Source organism: Hippichthys cyanospilos, chromosome 6 (genome assembly GCF_059441005.1).
Source record: "Hippichthys cyanospilos isolate Australia breed blue-spotted pipefish chromosome 6, RoL_Hcya_1.0, whole genome shotgun sequence".
NCBI classification, from domain to species: Eukaryota; Metazoa; Chordata; class Actinopteri; order Syngnathiformes; family Syngnathidae; genus Hippichthys; species Hippichthys cyanospilos.
Window position 1 is genome coordinate 15,160,521 of NC_142374.1, and position 26,175 is coordinate 15,186,695.

Below are 26,175 nucleotides of genomic sequence, written 5' to 3' on the forward strand. Positions count from 1 at the left end.
ATAAGAAGGCCAGAGCCAGAAGCAAACCTGCAATCTCTGTACTGTGAGGCGGAAGTGCTAATCCCCCCAAATACCTACCTATTCCAATGTAGCATTTTCCTTTTATCATTTCTGTAGCCAATTGCTAGTACCGATACCTTGGAAAAATGCTAAGCATCAGTACTCGCCCATTCCTTGTTTGTATGGAATAGGAAATCTAGTGCTCCTGCTGTTGTGATAATGTATTTAAAAAAACTTCTTTATGTCATGTTACGCCTCTGCAAATACAAATAATTCATCAGTACAGACAAGTATCATTGAGCAGATAATCATTTATTGCATTGAAATTCATCCTTAAAATAATAAAATAGACCTAACATACTGTACACAGGAGACGGAATTGTCAGATTTCAAAGGCATCAAAAAGAACAGTGAATATATAGAAATAGAAGACAATCCCGCCAATGAAAATGCATACCTTGCACCCACAGTAACCTTCTAGTCAGGCGGCACACATGCCTCTGGTGTTGCGAGCTTTGAGGAGAATAGTAATGAGGGATTGATCGAGCCTAACGGCGGAGGAAGCTGCTTGGTGACCCAAAGCGTCACTCAGTCACAGCAGAACTCATCCTCAGGATCCAGAAACTAGGCAGCTAAACAACACAGAGAAAGCCGACACATGACCGATCATCATGATTGATCTCAACGGCAAGTTGCGACTATGCAAGTAGTTATTAATACGGCAAAGGATTCGGTCAGTATTATGATTTGAATAAAATCCATTTACCTAAATGTGCAGATACGTGACTCACCGATGCGTCTAATCACAAGTCCAAGTGATTTCTTTTAGCCCTTTGATTGGTGCAAGAAACATTCCCATTTGCCTGGCGTGCCTAAACATATCATTGATTCTTTTGTCTATAATGCATCCTAACAATCAACACAATCTGACAAGTGCTTTGATTCACAGTACTTGCATGTGGCATAAAAGACAGCGGATATACAAAAAGCATGGCTTGTGTGTCCTAATTGTCCTCTGAAAAAGCATGCAGTAGGACAGAGAAGTGAGCCATGCTGCCTTTTTCACTCAGCATAATCTTCCTGATGACCTACATGGTCCACCACGGTACATTCACTAGTTTTACAAATATGATCAGATTTGTGTGCCCATTCGGCTGTGCAATATTGCTGAGACAACTCGGAAGACGTACAAACTTCAAATGAGGACATCCATTTATCCAGTTTCTTCTTGCGGGCAGTAGTCCGAGTAGAGATGCCTAGGTTTGTCTCTGGTCAGCTACTTTTCATAAAGGAGGACATTGGCATTCCCAGGTAGCTCTGACACACCAAGGTCTGTTTTAGGGTTTCCTCCTGGTTGAACGAGGGATCTGCATAACTTTACAAAGGTGACTGAAACAAAGGTTACGGCATCCATCCGTTTTCTTTCAGCAGATAATACTTTTCTCTCCACAGCAACTTCATCCTACTCGTCAAAGGAATTCCAGAGGTAATCGCATGCCAACCAAAAAACAGTCTGTTTAACAAGTCCTAGGTCTTCCCTCGGGGTCGCTTACCGGTGTATTGTACTCAAACCAATTTACTAAGAAGGGGCACAGATGCCTGAGCCACCTCATCTAACTACTTTTGATCTGGAGAAGCAGCAACTTTACTACTCTTTGCCCCTCCCTTATTACCAAGCTTCTCATGCTATCTCGGTGAGACATCTCAAACTTCAGGTAGAAGAAACACGTTTCAGTCACTTGTGTCCATGATCTTTTGATCTCAACTCATAGGTCAAGAGATTAACCTGTTGGCTCTGCTCCTTCATCATCTGTACAGATGCTGAAAAAAATCCGTCCATTGATTTCCCACTCAATTCTTTTTGAACAAAACTAGATATTTAACCTTCTTCACTTGGGGCAGGATCTTACTCTTTTATAACTGAGGCCCATGACCTCAGATTTGGAGGTATGGATTCTCATCCCAATAACATCACACTTGGCTGTGAACAACTCCAGTAGTAGCTGAAGTTCACAGCTTAATGGGGCCAAAAAAAGGAGATCATCTGCAAAAAGCAGAGGCCGCCAAATTGAACGCTGAGGAATTCTGTCCATAAATGTTATTAATAGAATCAGTGACGAAGAGTTGCCAAGGCTGAGTCCAACCCTCACAGTAACATCTGTGAAAACTGCCAGTAATGCAGCCCAAACTCTGATACTGGTTGTACAGGGACCAAACGGTCCGTATTTGGAGGATCAGCACTCCATTTTCTCTGAGGATGTTCTACAGAATACCGTAAGGGACACGACAGAATGACTTCTCCAAGCCCACAAAGGAGTGTTGTGCAGCTAACATTTTCTCCAGGACTAGCCAAGGGACAAGGCTGAAAATCTTCCCCAAGTCCACAAAGCACATTAGACTAATTGAGTGAACCCCCAGAACCCAGCCACGGATCGTTCGCCAGGACTGAGATCACACTGCTATTCCTTAATCTGTCCAGATACCGTGCCAAGAGGTTTGCACCTATGATTTTGTTCTTTCAGTCACAACAGGAAGATTTTGTAGTCGACGGATATACAGAGTGTTTGCTCAACACTCACTTTGCCAAGACAGATAATCTGGATCAAATTCTCAATCAATCTGTATCTTAGGACTCCTCTTGACATCTTTCATTGCAAGAGCGTGACTTTCATGGAAGAATCCTCTGTTTTGACAGAAAACCATGGCCTCTTTTTTCACCATCCTGGTTGCAAATTTCCCCCAGAAAACATGGAGTCAGACTTCATTGACAAACAACAATGATAAGATCGTCTGGTCACCAACCTGGAAATTGTATTCACTTTGCATGTGTCTAGAAATTCCATATGTGTATCTGCTGAATCCTTGGCAAAGTACAACATCCAACTCGAACAAGTTCAACTTCCTGCTCCTAGTACAAACGTTCTCTTTAGTGTATCTTTGCATTTATGGCTGAGAAGAGGGGAAACTTTTTAAGGACATTTTTGGTTTCATCAAACTTACAAAGCTGTAAATAAGCAAAGACAAAAGGTAGTGAGGAAAACAGGGTTAAAAAGGTGAAATAAGCACATTTTCTGTATATAGCAGACATAACTTGATAAATTCCTATTTTCATGAGGTGTTATATACCCATCAATCAGGCTTTCATTACTCTATTTAAAGGAGAAATATGCTCTAAAAATAGTCCATTATTACCAGTAATCCATACATTCTGTTGTGAAAATTTGCAATCAGATAAGAATCACACACCCTCCTGTGTTTGAAGGAGCAAAGTGGGGTTAAAAAGGGATGCAGAGGCGTAGAGTATTCAGTTGTAGTCATTAAAGGAGGGTGTGTCTGAGTTTCACGAACTTGAGGGAAGTTTAGACTGGTTGTGTTGGCTCTCTAACATTTTAGAATTTACAGAGAGAAACTGGTTCTGAGGTTCAAGTCCTGAATATGTCCAGGTGACAGCAGTGGCGTGACCCGGGATCGCGACCTGGGGTTTACTGGCTGCAACGGGGGAGGGAAAACTGTTTGTTGCCCCCTCTGAGGTGACAGCCAGAAGTTTGTCTTGTGTATGGTGTAAAGAGCTGTAAGAGCCTGAGATAGTCTTTATTTCCTGCATAAAGAGCTCAGCTGCTGAGTCGTTGCTCTCCCTGATGGTGCCCGCCACCTTAGCCGGGCACGAGGTCTGAACCGTAAGGGGGCTGTGAGGGTGCTTGGACCCGGGGGCGTCACGTTGGTAAACTGTCCTTCCCCTCACAGGGCTCTGTAAGCTGGGACTATGGAGAGGAGGCGTGTAGCAAGGTGAGGCTTCTGCCGAGCCGTACTGTGTCAGGGAAGCCAGGGCAGACTGCTCGGGAAGAACCTGCGGCAGGAAAACCGAATGGAGGCCCGCTACACTGAGCTGCGCCAGAGATGCTGCGGCCCCGCCTCCGCCCGCAGATGTCCTACTGGAGGACTGTGTGCTGGTGATGATGGGAAACTGCGGGAAGTTCAGCGCGCTGGTGATCCTGCCTGTGCTGCCATGACATGACCCCATCTGCTGCGTGATGGCGTGAGAACTTTGCTGCAGCTGGCTTAGAATCGGGCTGACAGAGCTGGAGATCAGAGGACTTATGGCGCAAGAGGCGGGGGCCGAGAATCTCCCACCGAGTCTCGCCGTCTCCCCCTGCTGGAGCAAACCGAACTGATGGGGTGGGGTGGTCATGGCTCCGTGGAAGGGCTGCGTGTGGAGCTGAGCGTCGCAAGTATAGGGGACGGCGGCCTGGGTTACGGGGAACACTGAGGCCAAGCCCAAATGGGGAGGAGGGTGAGTAGGCTGAGCGGGTGGGGCGAGGGGCTGCAGACTGCTGGTGAAGATGGGCTGGGACGTCAGAATGGGCGAGGGCCCCGTCGAGAGGTGTGACACTCTGATAGAGGCCGGAGTGGAAGTTTCAACCTCTGCGCGAAATTTTGGCGAACCAACAGGAGAAGTGGGCACAGACCCGCAGACGCTAGATGGCAGTGCTCCAGGGTGGGTTCTTTTTCTCTGGCTGATGGGGTCTTTTAGGGAGCCAGGGATGAGAGGATGATGAAAGAGGATGGGTGGCAGCTGGGAGTGGTGAGCCAAAGCAAGGGCCAACGGCGTGGTGGCGGCAGCGGCCTGTAGTGGAGCCTGAACCAGTGGGGCCCAGATGACCGGCGTGGGTGACGAGGGGGCAGGGGGGATATTCAAGATCTGGGCGTTACTGGTCTGTATCACTCGTGTGCACTGGGCCATGTCGCGGTCATGCTGCACTATCCTTTGGATGATCTCACTCTCTTGGAGGTTTAATGTGCCAGAGCTTTGGTGATGTTGGACTTTATGCTGAAGAACAGAGTTCCTCTTCCCTGTTGTTAAAAAAAAGAGGACAAAGATGTAGAAATGCACAGTTGTAGACAAGTGCAATACATTCACATCAGGCAGCGAGCCACTGGTTGAGTGATCTCCACTTAGTGTGTGACACACCTGTTGATTGCACATACCACACAAATGTACTGTGAAACACTCCAATTTCACTTCACTTGTCAGGTTTTTTTTTTTTTTTTTTTTTTTTTTACCACTAACAAAGAATCCTTGCTCATCTACTTATCAAAGAAAGAAATGTTAATAGACAAGATAATCAAGTGTTCTTCTACTAGATGCCAGAAGGTATAATTAGCTGGGTTATTCATAAAACAGAAAAGGATATTTGTCTTCAACTAAACTAACCAATATTTCACACTGACAGTAAATTTGTATGAAAACTGGCACATTTCAGAACTCAGATCCTGCCCACACCAGTTCACAACTTTTTTTTTTACTGAAAATAAACAATCTTACCTTTAAAAGTGTATCAGTCTAAAACAGCTTAACATTCTCTCCACTGATATTCATATTGTATCTGAATCAAAATTGTATCAAAAATTACAATTGAATGTGCTTACATGATCACAATCAGTTTGCTTGAACTATGAGAACATAAGTAATTAAAATAGAAAAAAAACCATAAAAAGACACAGATAGTTAAGTGTACATATCGTGAAACATACGGTAACTGTTGTTGTTTCCAGGTGTACACAAAATTTCCGGTATTATATTATGGTGATGTGGTGACACTCTTAGTGACAAAGGTAGAGCAGTCATTGCTTTGTTATAATAAACAATATATATATATATATATATATATATATATATATATATATATATATATATATATATATATATATATATATATATATATATATATATATATATATATATATATATATATATATATATATAAATCATCAACAAGTCATGGTACTACTCATGAAGGTAGCCTAAAAATTAGCATAAGGATCACAAGTCATAAATAAAAAGGATTTTTTTTTTTTTTTTAAATCCCCAAACATCTCACCAATGCGATCTAGCCGGTCGAGGGCCACCGTCTCGAAGGCTCTCCTCATCATAGGATACTCCTCCAGTACCTCGTTGAAGTTGTCCACTGACAGAGAGTAGAGGCGGCAGTAATTCTCTGCTCGCACGCTGGCGGTTCTTCTGCCTCGTGTCAAGAGGCAGATCTCTGCACAGACGTTGGGAAGAATGGAAAGAAAGATTTTATTTTGAAGTTTTCCTCTGAGCGTGGTTAATTTCTGCTTAGTTTCACACATTCAAGTCACCATATCTATCTATCTATCAATCTATCTATCTATCTATCTATCTATCTATCTATCTATCTATCTATCTATCTATCTATCTATCTATCTATCTATCTATCTATCTATCTATCTATCTATCTATCTATCTATCTATCTATCTATCTATCTATCTATCTATCTATCTATCTATCTATCTATCTATGTGTGTATACCAGCTTCAGAGCAAGTGGGTTTGCATCAAAACGAAAATCAACTTTCGTGAACGCCTTCAACAGTGTGTCGAAAATAATGGATCCCATTTGACTGATTTAATTTTCAAAACGTAATGAAACAGAATACCATTACATGTACTTTTTAAAAAAATAAAAACACTTTTTTGTCTCTTTACTTTATTTGTCTTTTATTAATGCTACAAATATGTTAGATCGTTTTGCCTGACCCTATAGAAAAAAAATTCTTTGAAAATTATATAAATACAGACAATGCAAATGTCTGTCTCACTGAAATGAAATACTACTGGCAAAATGGTTTCAGTCAGGGGTAACTGATGAAACATGAAGAGCACTGCCTCTGAACACAGATGGAGCACTTAATGCAATTTCTGCAGCTTACAGTTTGTCCTGACCTAATCTCCCGTGCCAGATCAGAAAAATTAAATAAAGCGCCATTTGAAAAAAAAAAAAGGAAGAAATAGACATATTTTTGAGGGCAAACATATTGAGGATACAGACACAAACACACAGGGTCTCTCACGCTCTCGCTTTGCTCTCCTGTGTATTGAGTTAATCTATTTTAGTCGCATGAGCACATAGGATGGCTGGCAAATTTATTGTCCACGCGATTGACCTAACAGGTTTTGTCACACAGGCTTGTGGAAAAATTGTACCTGACTGATTGATATGTTCCATCGCAAGAAAAGAAAATCCCATGAATACTGTGTTAAAATGGGGGAAACCCCACAGATGGAAGCAAAGATCAAACAATCCCTGCCGCTTTTATTCCCCGGCCCCTTTTAAGGAGATGATGTGGACAATTTTTTCCAGCCGCAATAGTGCGGGAAGTTAATCTGCTGAGTGCCTGAGCAAAATAAATCAAAACAAGGCAGACTATTACCACTTCTTCACATGAGTGAACTGCTGCCAACCACGGCCTATATTGGTATGCATTAAACAGCCCCTTGCGTGGGGACATTACCTCCGAAATAAGAGCCATCTGACAGCTTGGTGTCTTGGCTGTTTTTGGTCAGGACACTGACCACCCCATGCTGGATGAAGTACATTTTCTTGCCGATGGTTCCCTCTCTGACGATGTAGTCGCCCGGCTGGAAGACCTCGAAGCGCAGTTTGGTCAGCATGGAGGTGACGAAGTTGGGGTCGGCGTTGGCAAACAGAGGCATGGAGGCCACCAGCTTACGGCAGTTGAAGTTGATGATCTCCTGCAGTAGCGGGGGCAATGAACCAATACGTGCTTTGTTGTAGGGCTGGGCTATAAATCAAGTTACCGTAATTTGACGAATCCAACATTTGAAGATTTGAACGTGAGCTAAATTGTAGAATTGAGATTTTGCAAACGTGGTAAAATGCTGGCTTACAAGATAAGCTTACAATTGGGACTACGTGTGAAATTTAAATAGTATACCCTAAGTCAGTGTGCGGAGGATTCCTTTTGCTGGGTTTGATACAAATATGACATTTTATTTATTCTGCTTTATCATGGTCTAATTTACTTTTTTTTACCATTAGCAAAGTTATGGGAACATGATTTGATGCCATATAAGTTGGAACCATATCATTTTTTAATATGATTACTAAGGTATTAAAATAATAAAATTGGTGTCTTGTGCCAAGCTACTCAAACAAGCACTGCATACAATTAACAGAAAAAAAAGTGTTTTACTTTTAATTTAAAAAAATTAAAATAAAAAAAATAAAAAAATCTTACAGGTGAGCAGAGAGTGCCAGTGCTTTTTTTTTTACCTCTGTTCTCCAGCTTCTGGCACAATCATAACGTCTGTGAAATATTTGTATAGCGGGCAGTTGATACTTCGCAATCATTATAAAAGCATCATGGTGAGCAGCGCTCGATTAATGAGGCCTCCATGCAGTCTCCAGCATTTACTAATCAGATTACAAGAGTATAAACATTATGGTGAAAAAAATAGAGGTAGATTATGCGAAGGCCATTTAGATCTTCCACTATCACTGTTTTTATTGACTCGGATCGACGAATCAAAAATAATTCAATTATAAATGTTGTTGTGTACATTTCCCACCAAAATTAAATGATTTGAATCATTTGAAAGATCAAAACAACAAATGTCAATCACAGTCCACGTTGCGACAGCGGTGGTTAAAGTGAATGTCAAATGTAAAGCCGCGGCTTTACATTTGATTACATTTCCACCGCAATCAACATATTTATGACCCAAGCAGCAGTTACACTGGAGGTAAAAATCCCCAAAGCAGATTACTTCTGACCTCTCGCAGCGGTTCATTCAGCTCCTCCAAAATGCTCTCCTCGTCAAACATCTTGCCCTGGTAGCGGTGCTCGTAGTAATCGTGGATTCTCTGGCGCATGTCGGCCGGGAGCTTGTGGAAGGACATGTACTGCTCCACTTGTTTGTACTGCGGCCGCAATCAAAATAAGATTGAAAAGTGAGCAATTTCAACAGAAGAAAAACAGCAATTTGAAAATATTTCATATTGAAGGCAAAACACAAAGCTGTGGCAAATGCAATATATTCATTAATCTGTTTGATGTGTTGGCTGAAGGGCTGACTTTAATGTGCCTCATTATGTTAACACTCAACTGTCAGGCCATCTGTGAAACCTGTCCACAGTGTAGGTTTGGCCCTGTGCCCCAGCTGACAAATACAGTTGTGCTCTGTGGGCTGCGGCTAATGTTATTAACGATTGTGTCCTTCAGCAATGTACTCTTGCTGCAAAACACCACTAATGGACAGTGGATCCAACCTACGTTTGTTGTTGTCCACTATATGCTTGCGCTATTGAGAGTACACCAGTGCCTTGACCACACTTATCAGAAAAAAAGGGGACTAAAGCTGTTTATTGACACTCAATGAACAGTTGTTTATTCAGGTTTATTGCAAAACTAGAGAAAAAAAAGTGAGACAATTGTATGTTGTGTATTTAAAACAAACATAACTGCATTTAGATCCACTAGCAAAATGATAGCACGATGGGAAATACAATAGATATGCCAGCAAATATGATCTAAATGGGGATATTGCTCTTTAATGAACTGATATATTACCAAAAATAGTGCAGCAACATATGTAGAATGTACCCAAATAACATAATAATGACAGGCATACATTCTTTATCATCTGCAAAGAAAGACCACATTTACAGCGGATTACAGACTCCCTTACCTTGGCTGATCAAAACTCATTTGATTTTCCACATTACAGCCCCAATTGTTCGACTGGTCAAAATGGCCTTTAAAACACCAAAATTAATTGGGCTAATGGCTAATATTTTAACTTTTTACCTGTATGCACTCCAACCATTTACAAAAATTGTATGGAACTAACCCTGGTGTCATTATCACTAAGTCCATACCACAGTGAAAATGTGCATATGATTGACACCTATTGAAATGAAGCCGGAAAAACCAATGTAATTTTAGTCTTTATCATTTTCAAATTCTTCAGCCAATTAATTGGTAATCAGTATTTTTTTTTCGGACAAAACTGGTATTGACCTAAAACAGAAAAAAATCCATATCGATTGGGACTTAGTCTGCATGAATTTATTATACTATGTACTTCCCGTGGCCATGCACACCAGAAGGAACACCAATGAATAAATCATAATACACGAACTTTTTCATTCCATGTAATTATTTCATTGTTTTTAAAAAGTATAAAATTATAGTGCTAGAGAAAAAGGCCAAGTTGTGAATGACAGAGGAGATGAAGATATACGTACTTTATTAATATGACAGTGCCATAATGATTTCCTCTCAATGTAGTTGTTGATTTTCAGTAAAATACACAATGACAATGAAGGCATTCTTTAACTATTTCTTTATTGTCTTGAGATGAATGTAAGCCGCACACAGATGCATTGCCACAAAACTTGCAGTGACACATGTATTCTCAAGATTTCATCTCTTTGACCTGAAAAATCATTGCAACACCTTGACAAAAAAATGGCTTCCTACCTTTTCTTGATACTGCCTCCTGGAGGAGTCCAGCGACTGAATGAGGGCAGTGGCATGCCCTACGAACATGGCAAAGCATGTTGCACCCACAATCATGCTGAGGATGGTGAGCCACACGTCGGCCATTCCTATTGGCGGGTACAACCCGTAACCGATGCACAGCATGTGGCTCATGGCTTTGAAGAGGGCGTAAGAATACTGCTGACCCCACGTGTCATTCTGGTTGGGGAAAGCAAGCAGAAAAATTGTTAATTTGCAGGCAGTGTTGGGGGCAACGCCAGAAATGCCATCAGGAGCATTCATCTACTTTCATATTCTAAATTCATATGCGTTCCAGGAAATTATGCTTCCGAGACATGTATGTGATTTTTTTTTTTTTTGTCCACTCAGATTCAAGCCTCATCGTCTAGCCCCATTAACCTGATCTGCCATGGGCTCTTGAAATCACTAGTGCTAGGGCTTTGTGCTCAATACCGATTTTTCGGAAATCAGATTTTTTCGTGAGGTCATTCACATTTCCAAATAAAAGCGACATGTATCTGACCTGTGTGTGAAAGCCAAACGGGCCAAAACTGTCCAGCATGAGCAGAGCACCAGCATGAGCAGAGCAGCGTGCTTAACACAGCGGGCGCGCTTAACATTGTTTATATGGAAGTATGGATGCCTAATGGCTGTCATAGAGGAGCCACAAGATTTTTGATCTGTTTCATTCAAGGTAGAAAATATGGCGAAAGATGTGGTGTTTGCCCATGGCATTTTGTGCTATGACAGCAACGTCTCCCTCACACGTTTGGAGGAAGCAGCTTGTCCGAGCGAGCAAAATGAGAAAGAGAAAGAGAGAGAGCGAGAGACAGAGAGACACACAGAATATACACTTTCTTTTCATGCCCTCAGAATATTTTCAAACTTCTTTGCCTAGTCTGCTATTGTGGCTTTCTTATTTTGAAGCAGCTTGCCCTTTTTGAGCGTAGAATTGAGACATTTGTCGTTTATTTGTTTCGTGTGAGTCGTATGAATATGATCTGGCCGTTCAGATGGCAGTCATATGTCAAAAGATCGGATATGCACCAGATTTAGTACCACATACCCAAGTGGCCCGGGTCGCATTTGAAAAAATCAGATATGTATCATTCACACTGTCATAAAAAAAGGCAGGTACAAATTGATGACAAACTGCTACTGGCTGCAGGTATGCATGAGAATTATTTCGTTTCAGCCAATGTGACTTGTCAGAGAAAATAGTGGTATAAAACAACAAACATACCACCATCTTATTTCGAGTGACCCAACAATCAGGAGGGAAGTCTTGCAGCATGGGAACCAGAAACTGCAGACAGCCGTCCCAGTGACACAGCAGCAGCATCATACCAATCAGGTTCATGATACGCACCATGGCACTGGCTAGGTCATAGGTCATATGGAAAACCTGTCACACACGCACGCACACACAATGCACACACACAGATTATTACCATTAATGGACGTGACACAATGTGATGAATATCTCTTGTAAATCTATGAAATTTGAATTGTCACATGCAATCAGAGGATTTGCAAAATGGAGTCTGTTCTGTTCTCTGTATGCTGATAGCTACAGTTGCCCTATACCAGACTATAGTGCTCTTAATCCTACTGTACATAGAGAACAAAGGGATCTTCCAATATTGCATAATAACCTGCCACAAATACAGTATTACTCTCCTATTGAAATGTTGGAATTTTCACAGACGTAAGCAGTGTTGCAATGATGGCAAAGGAGACCTCCCCCCCAAAAAAAGAAATTAAAAAAATTAAAAAACAAAAATTTAAAAAAAAAGGTGATATCACAAGTTTGGGATCAATTCCAATTAAAAAAAAAAGTAAAAAAAAAAAAGATCTAATATTAAATTCTTGCAAAGTGGAAAAGTAATACTGTACCACAAAAGTACATCTTGACAAAACAAATAAAAGAAAGAAACTTATGCAAAGACTGTTTTGACTCCTGGCTCGATTCCATGTCTTGATGCACCACCTAGCGGCCAAATGGCTGATGCTATTTATTTTCATTAAAATCGCTTACTGATTTAGTAGTTAGTGTATTTTCCCAAGGAAAGAACGTCCCAAAAAGCACAAACACTCGCCAACCTGCCGCTATGAATAATCTATAGTGGCTTTGTGTCAGGGGTTTTCATTTTTATTCATCTATTTACTGTATTTGAATTTTAACCACTTGGGGTCAGTCAAGCAAGCAACGTGCTCAGTGATTTCATGTTACAGACCTTCGCTTAGCAACATGATTCAATTAGCAACCTGACTGTGCTACTTTAAGAACTGTTTTTCGGCTCTCTAAGAGGTCTTTAGTTAATTGATATTTCAATACGACAGAGTATGGAGTAAGATTGTTGTCAAAAAGATGTATGCGTGTTTAACGACTCTAAATTGCATTGAGTTTACGCATTGAAGGCTTGCGAGAGGAAGGTCTTCTGAATAACAGCTGATGACTCGCAGACCGACTTACTTTGCATGTTAGCTTGGCGCGACCTCATATTAATTTGCATATCCAGGTCCCCGAATGCAAAGAATCAGATCCACAAATCCAAAGGAGAGATTCATGCAACGACGTGAAGTTTTGCCTCGCAAGGTCATAGTCGCGCAAACGAGAATTGTATTCAAAAGACCTTGCAATCGCAAGTTTTCGATTTGTAAACTCAACATAGAGTCGTACTCATACAAACTGTTAAATATACATGCCTTTGTATACATAAATAAATTATATATGTCTTTTTGACAGCCATCTTACTCCATGACAGTGTGGCTATAGTAAACTTGAAGACATCCTACTACACACTTCATACAATGAAAATTAAGATTATGTGGATGTATATTCTTCAACTAGACATTAGTTCAGCCTCTGCCGAAGAAAGACTAAATGCTAGTAGTGATGTCATTAAAAATATAAAGTGCTTCTCAAAGGGGCAGTTATTGCCCTAACAAGGTGAACAATACTTTAAGGGGCACATGCAAAATATTCAATATGATCATGAATACAGAATATACATGATCGAAATGATTCCATTCATTGAATAACTTGTTGTGGGTCAATATTGTAAATTGAAAACATCGTTTTTCACACCATGTTAGCCATAGTCAAGACTTTACCCTCCTTTACGACGCCACCGGGAGTAACTAACTAATTGGTAGGTGAGTAAATACAGTTAATCACTCATTAGAGTCAATTTGTGTCAAATATACCTCCTCCCACTGGTGGATGTAGCGGATGAGTCTTGAGAGGCGTAGCAGGCGCAGCAGACTGAGGATTTTGGTGAAGCGCACGATCCTCAGGGCTCGTGCAGTCTTGTAAAAATCGGAATCAATTCGAGTCTCTACGATGAGAAAGATGTAGTCTACTGGTATAGAGGAGATGAAATCCACGACAAACCAACTCTTCAGGTACTTGATCTTGATCTTTTGCGGGTCCAGAATGATTTCCGTGTTGTCCTCTTTGACGATGCCCGTGCGAAAGTTGAGAACCAGGTCCATAAGGAAGAAAGTGTCCGAGACCACATTGAAGACGATCCAGGGCGGCGTGTGCTCGTCCTTGAAGAAGGTGATGCCCACGGGGATGATGATTAGGTTTCCCACCATTAGCAGCAGCATGGTCAGATCCCAGTAAAATCTAAAACATATTTACATCTTTAACCTAGGGGTGTAAAATAACAGTTTCATTGCAGTCGCTTAAATACAGTCAGTCAGGGCATTATTTTTTTTAATCACATTAATCGAATTTTTTTATCTCTAACTTTATGCTTTCTGTATGCTAATTAGCATTAAATATTTTGCCAAAAACATAAAAAAAAATCTGTGTAAAACTGGCTAAGTATTAAAGCATTAGTATGAAGGCCAAAAGTGTCATTTTTTGAGTCATGGTTTCATGGACTGAACTGCATACTTCACACAATCTTGTTCAGCGCATTCATTGCAAAGATCTAAAGTAAAAAGCAATGTTTAGCAGTAGGTATTAAGAGACTTTTGTATTATTTTGCTTTTTAAAAATTTGAATGAATAAATCGCTTGCGCAGTTGAGTAAAGCAATCTGGGATATCTTTCAACTCAAGTAAACCATGGGCACAAAGCAAAGTAAGTTATTTATTTATTTATTTATTTATTTATTTATTTTGATGATGGAAGTGAGCAATGGATGGTTGATTACAATATTTTGTTTGAAAAAAATCTGTCATTGGGTGTGGGTTAGGGTCCAGTCCAACGTAAAAAAAAAAAATAATAATAATTAAAAACCGCCCCAGTGGCACCTTTGAGGAAACAGAGTGATATTATATGGGAGATAGTTTGTTTTTGTGATTTTCGAATTATAGGATCAATCCGGCTGAAAGTTGAAACTAAAGGTTGCAATGAGTACTCGGGACCAGTCAGGAAGTAAATAAAATTCCAAATCTGTTATAGAAAATAAGATTTTTTTTTTTAACGTATGTTTCAAAAGCAACATCACCTACACAATACTCACCAATGGTGAAATGATGCTCTTGGTCATGAAAATTTTAACATCTTAAATGAAAACTTTGCTAAACTTTTGTACGTGGCCTGCGGAATATCTCTGAGAACATGCCGCCTCTATTTGTGTCCAACATTGTGCTTCAGGGCACAAAGCTGGAGACTAAAAGTCCATCTGATTTGCTCATAAGAAAATATTGATTTTCACACCTGACTCAATGCTCAGGAATCAGCACCGGTGTGCTGTGTGCCATCTCGAGCCGCGGGACGAATTGATTTTGGTCATCATATCTACATCGCCTTTGTTTTTGCATGCTGCATTAAATTTCTCCTTGAAGTAACTGATGTATGAAGGACCTTTTATAAAAGTCCTCCATGGAATGATTTGATCTAAATACGGCACTAAGCACAGCAATAATAAGCCCAATTCGTCCCAGCCAAACCGAGCAAAACTCCAAGTGGATACAATCTTGAGCGTGTGAGTGTGTGATTGCGCGCACAATCCATCTGAGAGAACTAATTAACCTCGAATCGATCAACCAGTCCGACACACCTGCACATCCGCGCCGGCAGCAGTAAGCACAAATCAGCCTCCAAAGATGTCCCCCTCCCCCAAAGGCATTTGTGACATGTGAGTATCCTCAAGACTAACTTGTTTCATGAGGGATGGACACTGATCAGCGAGTGATTCATTTCAAAGAGAGCTGATTAAATCAGGCTTTCGCCTTCCTGTCAACAAGTGTCAATGTAATCCATGCCTGAATAAATGTGAGCAGCTTGTGATGAGGAGGAGCATGTTCATGATGCAGCATATCAATCCATAATGGTGATAATAGGATAATAAATAAAAAAGAACTGCAGGGACACTGTGTTTAGATGATGTGTTTCGAGGCTGCAAGCATTTAGGCCAAAGCACTAAGGTTTATCAGATATGAATTTGGTTTGCTTCAGTTCATTACAAGGCAATACAAAGAAACTTAATACAACTGTCACGTAACGGTCCATCCACAATGAAAATGTGATCAAATCAAATAAAATGAGTCATGTTTGAGGTTGTTTTTAAATGCGGGACTGTTTGGCTGATTGGATCCCGTTTTGTTGACGGAAGATTTCAAATTAAAGAGAGAAATGATCTGATAAGAATATCATTTTCTTTTGTTGGTATAAATCAGGCAAGGTGGAACTGTGTGTTAGTGTGTCTGGCACACTTGGAAGAATCCTGGTTTTGGTCTTCACTTGATCTTTTTTGCATATGTGCTGGCATTAGATGGTTTTACAGGGCGGCAAAGGTGGCAGCCGGACATATGTAAAAAGTGTACTAGAGCACACAAGCGCTTGATTCGAGTGTTAAAAGTGTCGTGTTAGTCTTTGGTTATCTCAGCAATTAGCATAGCATCTTCCTTCACATTTATAATTTTCAGAAAATCTTAAGAGAAGCTTATTCTTCACCTCAAAGGTGACGAGTATTGGGCAGCGACTCTGCAATGTTTAGACATATGTAGCAGTTGCTAGCCGAAGCTTGTTGCTTGTTGCTAGCTGGCTGGTGATGTAAATCGAGACTGTGGTAATCCGAGGACCTCATGTATGTTAATTGTGCCTACACCCCTCCCTATCACCCATTTTTGCATGAAAGTCATCTCTGTTCTAGCTGCCCAAATCCCAGAAGAGCAGTAGTTTAGTTTTAAGCAAAAGTCAAAGAAATGAAGAAAGAAAGAAAACAAATCTAAAACAAAACAAACTAAAGAAATCAATTACTTTTGTACTTCATTCATTTAGTATTAGCCATTTTAGACCTTTAGCCAAACATTTGAAGATCATAAGTACCTGAGTTTGAATACCTGAGTTAATAAGGCTCAAAATTTAAATTTAATTTAATAAGGCTCAAAATTTAAATTTTGCCTTGCAAACAGTGATGTGAAACTGGAAAGGAGATCGCAAAATCTTGTCTGCACGCGTTGCAGAATTTTAAAGTCGGTGCGGCAAATGGAGTCTTCAGCACTACTCTATAACATAAACAATGGCCGCCGCAGTTAGATTCAAACAATCTAAATTCATCCAAGCTTTTTTTAATAGATTCCTCATCTTTCCCCGGCGTGCACTTTCGGCAGGAGTTGTTTACAGTATTTAGGTCACGGTAGTCCTTTACAGACGAATCATAAAGGTGTTTTGTACCGGCGAACTTCCATAAGCAGTAGCAATGACATCACAATGAAAACTTAGTTTGCAAACGTCACATGACCAAACCCATAAAACAGGTGAGCCGTGACTGGTCATGATCTAAGCTCTGAGTTCATGGGATGCCATTTTCATTTGATAGCGAGTGGCAAAATGCCATTTAAAAAGTGTCACTATCACATGAACAATATATCGAAGTTACCAAACCTATTACTGACAAAATATTACCCTTTTACTATGGACAATGGCTAAAAAGTAAAGAAGTGTTTGTTTAATTACTGCTTTGTCTTGTGAATGTTCTAATTCATGTACAAGACGATGAGATTGGTCATTTTTCCATTTCATCCTTCTGCTGTCATTCAAACAAAGCATTTGCATTGTTCCCTTCATCCGCCTGTTGTCACTGCTGTGACACAGTGGTCCTAATTGCTCATCCCTTCTCTAGCTAAATCCACCGTTATATCCTGGGAATCCATGTCAACTCCAGAAGTCAGCTCCCATCAGCCAGATGTTGAGTAGTTAGCATTACAGCTCTGCACACATCACTGTGCTGCAGAACATGGGAACAGCTGGACCACAAAAATAAGTGTGCAGGGGACAGAGCATTACTGTCCCCCTTTGCGGACCCTCCCGTTTGCTCATCAGCTGACTGTGCACTAAGCAGTCGACCCACAAAGATCAGGCAACTAGCTGGTGCAATCTGCCACATGCATCAAACTAAAGCTTGCAGTTGCGGGGACAGTGCACCTCTACGGAGAGAAATCTTGCACGATTTGGGTCAGAGTGCAACTCGGTTAAAAAGCATGAGAGAGCACAAAGAGAGAGGAGTTATAAGCAAAGTGAACACAAAAAGGCTTAAAATTGTGAAAGGAGCTTAGATCAATCAGGACAGCTGAAAAAAGGGATCACATTTGTACGGGAGATACTTATCTCCAGTTGCCAGACTGCAGCTGAAAGACAACAGCCTGCATCAGCTCAGTGGCTTAACACACACCTGTACTGACCGAAGCTCAGGCCCACCATCACATTAACGTGCCAGCCAGCCCAGAGCGTCTGCTCGTCTGCGGCAGCCATTCATTACACAACACTTGAAAAAGGGCACCGCCGCCAGGGATGTATGTGGGAGCCCACTAAAACTTGAATATAAAGTTAGTATCCATTAGAATTGCAGTCACTTTTGTTGAATTGACACACTCAACATACTATTTCCTTGCACATGAAGTTATTGTTTGAGATATGTTCCAATGTACTTGCAAGCTAAATGCTAAAACCAGCATTTTCTTCCACAATGCTCATTTACGCCCCGCGACGCTATGGGAACAAAAGCTATGTTTTTAGCGTTTAGCCTTCAAGTACGTCAAGACGTACTTGCAGGTAGCTTGAAAACACATTAATGCCACATTGGCAGTGCTACACTTGTGTAGCGTCCTACGTTAACAGCGACATAGATCTGCACAGTAGTTTAGTGGATTGCACGTCTGCCTCACAGTTGACTTTCAGATTTAGAAAGTCAGCTTTGACCTATGTTTTCCCTATGTTAGGTTAAAGCCGTGCTTCTCAAATAGTGGGGCGGCCCCCCCTCGAGGGGTGCGAAGTGATGCCATAGTCATAGTCAACTGGGGCAGGCACCGGCAGACCCGCGACCCTAGTGAGGAAAGGCGGCTCTAGAAAATGGATGGATAGGTAATGATGATGATGATAATGATGATGCAATTCATGTTTTTTGGAATCATTAACATAGTGGATTTTGAATTATGCTAAAACAAGAATTAATGCATGCTGATAAATAAAGTGTGAATGGTTGTCATGCTTCAATGTTGGGAAAGGAAAAGTGGCCGAGCTAAAATCTGAAAACGAAGCTCTGAAAATCAAGCGGTTTTAGTGGGGTGATCTTAACAGGCTTTATGATCAGCCCAGATTAAGTCCATTGGAAGAAACTGACCTTTTTCTATTGGTGACTAAAAAATTATGGGAAAATGCCTTAATATTTGGTGGGGATTGAGTTGCCGGTTTGGGTAATATTATGTCACAAAATTGGCAAAAATATTGATCATTATAGAAATAAAAACAGATATTTGTAAGTCTTATTTGGATTCAACACAATAATAATCAGTGTGTTTTTATAGAGGACTAAATAAATGGGTCAATAGATACTGTTGAGAGGATGGAATTCTGATGATTTGGACAATTTTAGGTTTCTCAACAAGTAATCGATGATCAGAAATTCTGATAGAGAAATTTGATGATCGATTAGTTGTTTATTCTCGAGTAGTCATTATTGTTTTGTTTACATAATGTTTATTTTTATATAAAAACCGCCGAACATAGCATCCTGTGGGTCTTGAAGAAGTCAAAATGCTCTAAAATGTTTGACCGTGAATTTAAACATTAAGTATGATTTTGAGCAGTGCCAATTTTTGGCCCCCTTTGTTTTCATAGCTAAGTAGAAACAAAAGTATAGAAGCAACCACAATATCTATAATATAAACTCCAAGGTTTGCATTTTAAATAGTGGGGGGTTGAGTTGAGTAGGCTCAAAGTGCCGCTTTAGCGTGATGCTATGACACCTAGTATACAGCACGGAGCAAACAGCTGCATCTCTTGATTCCATTCCAATCTGAGGTTTTGTCCATCGATGTCAGCGTGTTGCGAGTGGCACCCACCCCATCCACAACATCTCCGCTCCATTAAACTAATTGTGTTGTAATAATCCCGCCTGATGTGTGCTTCTAATATCTTGAATGGTCATGTTACCCTATTTTGATTACCCCATTTCCAAGCCGCTGCTGCATTCTCTCTAATCTAATCCACTGGCCTTATTAAATGATTAAAAAAGTGTAATTCAGATGAGTGGAAAAGAATACTGCAGTGGCACACAGTGTACAGCAAAGTAAGATGGAGACTTTTCCAGGTTAGCTGTCAAGAAAGGATGGGGGTGATGGATAGAGAAAACCAGCAGGTTGCTATTTAGATTTGTCCGATACAACATTTAATTGTTCAGAAAACTGAGTTGGCTCACCCGTGATAAACGTTCCTGTGCGGCCAGAGTTGATCTAATGTGATTGTGCCTTTCGGATGTTTCGCATTCTAATCAGCTCCTTTAGCAGGCATGAAATGATTCTCCGTGAGAGTGGCCTTTAGTGTGCGTGTGATTAAGTCATCAGTCGAGGGTCATTTTCAGAAATTAAGCCATTCATCTAGCCAGGTGGATTACTGTGGCACGATCAGTGTACGCTGTGCATTAGCACACCAAACTGATTGCTATATTTTGCAATTAGGAAAACACACACCGATAACTTGCCATTCTATTAAAGACAATGTCACAATCTGATGTTACAAATTCCGCTTTATAAAGATAATGCAGTTGTATGACAGAGTTGTATTAATTTTACTATATGCACTTACTTTGGTCTGCAGTGATGCAGAACAACATTGGGCTGTTTCTGAAATACTTTTACTAATTGTAGTCTTTACATAGAGCTGATCAGCAGGGTCAGGTTGGCAGATATTTTGCATATTGTGTAAAATCAGTGATTGGCTGTTATGTAATAATCTGCCTATTGATGAATGAAGTCACGAAAAACACCATAACACCACATTTTTATTGTTTTTTTAGATAGTTAAAAAAAAATCTTTTTTTTCTTCCTATTGCATATCAATCGGCAGGGTCAGTCTCATTTTTCCACAAATTTGTTTTTAAACTAATAAATATTGGACTTTCTACTGATCAGTGATTTTTTTTTAACTCACTGATGGATAATCCAAAACGCTTATCATGTAAAACTTGGCTACAAATTGTTAACCTGCTTTCACTTCTAAACAAGTGCTTTGCAGCACAAGCAATAAACGTATTTACAGGTGATACAATTAATCCGGAACCCATTGTTAAATTAATCAATAACGATTTTTATTATCTGCCCATAGTCAGCTGATATAGGCACCAGCAGGCCTGTGACCCTGTACTGTTAAAATTTTGCTGTGATTTCACAGGAAATTATTGGATATGTTTTGCATTACTTTCACAGTAATGAATACAGCAATATCCTGTGGATGCATTTACAACAACATACTGATAAATGGATTTTACTATAGAATAACAGGTAAATACTGTAAAATCCAAGGTTGCTATGATTTACACAGGTATTCATTGTAATATTACATGGTAACTTAAATACAACAAATTACTGTAAATTAATACAGGTAATTATTGTAAAATGCTGGTAATTTTTAACAGTGTAGTGAGGATAAGCGTCTCTAGAAAATGGGTGGATGGATGGAAGGATTTTTGTTAATCAATTAGACATCGTTTCAATTAATAACCGTCCAAAATTTTCAGGAATTCAGGTCATCGCCAGGAAATATTCTCTGATGTTGGTCATTCTTCATGAAAGCAGTGAAGCAGAAAGATTTTGTAGAATTGTGTTGAATCAAATTTAAAAAAAAAGAAGCATACTTTTACTTTGAAAAACAAATATCAACATTTTTGTATATTTTCCAACATATTTTGAACCAAAGCAATAAGTGAATTATAATTGTTTTCTGTACTATCAATTTGAAATAATCTACTTTGAATAAAAGTGTGAAAATTGTATTTTTTTTCATTCGATTCATTGATTAATCAACAAGATAATTGACAGATGACAGCTAGTTGCAGTGTTGTATTGACATTTCAGTTGCTGCAACGCATAAAGTTTTTACCGATATACAAACTGATTTTAGTGCAGTTTTTGCTTTTGAATGAACTCAATGATAGGCGGCTCTCATGTGACTGGTTGCACTTGTAATATCAAAGGATGTGTAAAAGTTTGCTTTCAGTCGGACTACACACGAATTACCTAAAATCACTGTATGGGTGTATAATCCAGAATCCAGCAGATTTGACGCGTTCTCTCTCATGCTCCACGGCCCTCTCACTCCCCAACATCCGCAGAGAGAACTTGTTGACTCCGGGTTGGAGCATCGCCCCGAACTGCCGGTGCATGAATCCGGCTTGGTAGAGGCGCTCATCCTCGGGGATTATTTGCTCGGTACCTTCCAACTTGATGAAACTCGTCTGATCGAAAACCGACGATTGGCCGACGGCCGCTCCGCTCAGCCCCCCAGCTGTCGGGCCGCGCTCGGATGGGGAAGTGTCCCCCGCGCCGGCGTCCGCCTCCGGGATGAGGCGGCGCTGCTCCGCCGCCTCTGACCCGCTAGGATGACACCCGCTGATGGAGGTGACGCTACCCCTGAAACGGCGACAGTCCCCGTTCAAGTTGGTCTTCCCGACGGCATCCCTGGCGCCCTCCTCGATGCTCCTGCAACTGCTCGCGGGAGACAGAGAGGACAAATGTCTCAGCAGAATACTTTTCCTCTTGGCGTCCTTGTCGCCGCTGTCCCCTTCGTCCACCGCAAAAGGTCTTTGCCCAATGTTTTGCGGCAAGCTGTAGAGCCGCTTGCGCATGGAAGACTGGAACCTTTCCATCTGTTTACGGGAGGAGAGCACAGCGGGTAGGAGCAGGGGGGTGAAGCATATAGGTATGGTGCATTTGGAGTGCCAGCGGAGGCAAACCGCCGAGCAGGCGCATCGGCAGGACGGGTCGTTTTTGACACTTGGGACGTGCCTCGCTTTGCCACGCCAACCCGGGTCCGAACATTGGAGATGCGTCAACAATCAAAGTCCACTGTATGTGGAGGAGGTAGGAGGTAAACGCGTGTAGATCCACTGCGTGTAGACGAGACGGCATCAGGATGCAGCGTGCTGAGCGTCGGACGTGAACGAGGAGTGAAAGAATGTTGCTGCTGCTGCTGCTGCTGCTGCTGCTGTTACTGAGCTCCTCAATGACAAAGCATGGTCCCACCTCCCTACAGGATAAATGCGCGGTGTCAGCACAAGGTGGTGACACGCGTGCACGCACATATGGCACAAGGCACCTGCTTCCCGACGCTCCCGATCTATCCAAACCCACAACGTAACATTCACTTGCACAAAATGTACCGTTTCTCAACCTTTGTTGACCAAAGTAACATATTGTTCGCAGCAACAAATTAACTTGTCGAATCTGGGACCGTTTGAAGAGCACAGACTTAAGACTGGTTAATTGTCCGTTCTTCCATCTTCTAAGAAAAAAAGAAGCTCTTTTTAGGGGTGCTGAAGCAACCCCTAGGAAATTACACCCCAATTGCACCCCAATAGCTTTTAATAAATGTTTTACTATGTGTTGTACAAGAGACCTCCAATTCAGATGACCACATAGCTTGTTTTACATGTGAGAATTTTGGAGTATTTATTACATTTTATAAGTAGGTGAATCCTATCGACCACATATAGAACAGCGTTAGAGACTGTCCTCCTCCAAACCTTAATCCTAAAACCAACTTGAGACCGCCATTCCCTAAATCCTAACCTCAACTTCAGCAAGTAGTAACAGAATGCTTAAGTTAGGACTGAGGGAAAAAAGTAGACCAAGTTGGGTCAGTTGCCTTTAAAAATATGTTGACTAAAACTATCGGTTTCCATGTTTGCGCCGCCGTTTTTGACATGGAACTTTCTTCCAGACATATTGCATTGGCAGCAAGAAAAACTCCCCCACAAACTAAAGATATCGGCCACTCACTTTGTATCATGCCCAATTAAAAAAAAAGCATGAAGTAATGTTGAATTATTGCAAAGTGGAAAAGGCATACCACAGCAGTACTTCACAAAAAAAAAAAAAAAAAACTTATGCAAAAATAGCCTTGACATGGCTCCATTGCTTGTTTTTGAGCATCACCTAGTGGCCAAATTGGCTGATACTATTTGTGATCTTAAAAGCACTTACTTAACAGATAGCAGGCTTCCATTAAAGACTATTTTAGCAAATGTGTTATCACAAATCAAAGGAAAGCACTTCCCAAAAAGTATGAGGTTTGCGGAGGAGTGTTTTTGGGGCTCAAACTTTTACTAGTAAGGGTCAGTCAAGCATAAAACATGCTCAGTCTGCTCATCAAGAAGAAGAAGATGAAAAGGAAGAAGAACAGGAAGTTATTGACCTTATAGTAGTAACTACCAGGCAGCTCCACTCTCAAGTTTACTCATAGAATATTATTGAAGCATTAAGTGACTCTAAAGACACTATTATATGTGGAACATACATATAACAATATGTACGTATATGTGAGATAAATGGTAGTTATCCTTTGTGACCTTAAACGGGAATCACTAGTGCGCTAATGCTAATTGTAACATCAAACCTGCCAGCATAGGCAAATTTAATTGATTGTCTAAAACTTCAAAATGTATAGAACATGATAAATAATAAGTAGCTATATCCTCTCACTTCAACTCATCTTCAATCTTAGTAGTTCTTTTTTTCTAGATTTTAAAAGGATCTGATAGTGACAGCACTAGTTTCAAACCATTTTCAGTGGCGATTTAGCTTCAGTTGCTCATCCATGCTAAAACAAGTCACATTTATACCACAATTCATAGTGGCATGGCAACAAGATCCACTTGTCAATGTTTGGATTCGCTGTCACCGAATATGCTCTGAGTGGTCTTTTTCGGCTAGTGAGATCATTTGAATTGGAGGAAAGGTTGTGTTTTTAACAAGCTAAAAAAAATGGCATGAAAAGACGACAACAATAAAACTCTTACCCTTTCCACCTCTGCTTTGAAGCACGAGGGGCATTGATTTTTGCACGGAAGTACCTATCTGTTCAGAAAAATTGAGTGAAATTCGATAATTACATGCATCGCCTGATTGATGTCTTAGAAGAACTTAGGTAAATCAGATTGTAACTCCGACATCACAGAAAAATTGTGACCAGCTTTTAAGAACGCTAAACTGGTCACTTTATTATTGCTTGTACTTTGACATTTTTATATTCTTTTATGGGATTTTGTTTCCCCAATTGAGAGAAAAGCGCAGACGAATCAGCATACTTAACGAATCATACATAACGAATCATCATAATTGTCTTTGATGTTCCACAGCATTACTAAAAAATTCAAACATAAGCCTGCTCCTCACAAAATTCATAAATAATGTAAAGTCACCATTGAGTCATCCATTCAGATTTAGAGTGTCCAATACATGTTTTTGGAACATGAGAGGAAGTGCCCAGAGAGAACCCACGTGTACACGGGAGAACATGCAAACCCCACACAGGAAAGCTGAAATTGAACTCGGTACTCTGAACTGTGAGGCGGATGTGCTATCCACTCTTCCACCATGCCGCCCTGAGTCATTCAACAGTCTCCATAAAGTTACTTGAATCATCAGCTCTTAATGTGTGGTTAAATTTGGAGAATTAGAGGCTTATTTCTTTCCTTTATTTTGGATTTCAAAATAGAGTATTGGGCAAGATTAATTTGGCCATAGTGCAGCTTTAGGCATGTGCCACTTAATGGATAGTCTCTTACAAACTGCCAACAAATCCTCCGTATTTAAGCAGATCACTCGAACTTTAATCATCTAATTCTGTGCCATGTGTGCTGCACGGACAGCTGTTTGTCAGAGTGCAGCTGAGAAAGTGAGCAACATCGCAACGCTGAACTGTTCATTCCGAAAAAGCACATTCTGTACAATCAATTACAAGATTTAAATAACACTCAATAGCTTTATTTAAAAAGCCAAAAAAGTGAAATTGTGTTATTAGTGCCAAAGTTGTGTTGTCCATTGCCTGCGTTTTCCTTTATTCAAATTGAAGTTGATGCATCTGACTCCACTGACTGAAAAATGAATGAACATTCCAGAATAATATAGAAAGGACTTGTCGCAGGTTCATAAAAATTATGGTGTACAGTATTCAGAGTTTGGTCTTCCCTTTTGAACTTGTTTTATCTAATTTAATCTAACAGCGTAGAAATACAATCTAAAACGGTGACTGCATTGCGATGTTGCTCGGACAACTTCCTTGCAAATATGAAGCACTTTCACAAAGTTGGACTGAGGTCTACTCCATAATTGCACATGTACGCAATTGTGCTGATGACCTGTATGCATGCTCACCACTCTTATAATGGATGTTTGACTTTTCACCTCCACTTATCCATAATCCCAAAGGGATAATACAGCTTCATCCCCGGACTTTCATCCAAGGGGGCTTTCATCATCACCTCTTCAATTTGTCCACATCTAATTTGGGGCTTTAACCTTAAAAACAATAGCAGGACCTTGTGTAGACAGATGAGCGACTTAAGAAAAAAGGCGTTTGGACTGTCTCTCCGGGAACAAAGTTTAGAGT

The 26,175-nt window shown here is 40.5% G+C and overlaps 1 protein-coding gene across 1 annotated transcript; it reads right to left on the minus strand.

Annotated features, from left to right (window-relative positions):
- Positions 1–293: 293 nt before the first annotated feature.
- Positions 294–22,735, minus strand: LOC148422338 (potassium/sodium hyperpolarization-activated cyclic nucleotide-gated channel 3-like). Its single transcript, XM_088416647.1, has 8 exons — positions 21,804–22,735; positions 13,537–13,960; positions 11,570–11,731; positions 10,306–10,524; positions 8,598–8,744; positions 7,315–7,555; positions 5,880–6,044; positions 294–4,851 (listed from the first exon to the last, which is right to left on the minus strand). Exons 1-8 carry the CDS (start codon positions 22,430–22,432, stop codon positions 3,341–3,343), a joined length of 3,498 nt encoding a protein of 1,165 aa, XP_088272773.1. The 5' UTR covers positions 22,433–22,735; the 3' UTR covers positions 294–3,340.
- Positions 22,736–26,175: the final 3,440 nt, after the last annotated feature.

Bases quoted from the DNA above. Each gene is read 5' to 3' on its own strand.
- LOC148422338 (XM_088416647.1), bottom strand. From the start codon at position 22,432: ATGGAAAGGTTCCAGTCTTCCATGCGCAAGCGGCTCTACAGCTTGCCG. The intron at 13,961-21,803 runs GTAATTCGTGTG...AATATGTTTTAG, and splicing joins CACCCATACAGTGATTTTAG to ATTTTACTGGGATCTGACCA. The intron at 6,045-7,314 runs GTAATGTCCCCA...ACGTCTGTGCAG, and splicing joins AGATGGCTCTTATTTCGGAG to AGATCTGCCTCTTGACACGA.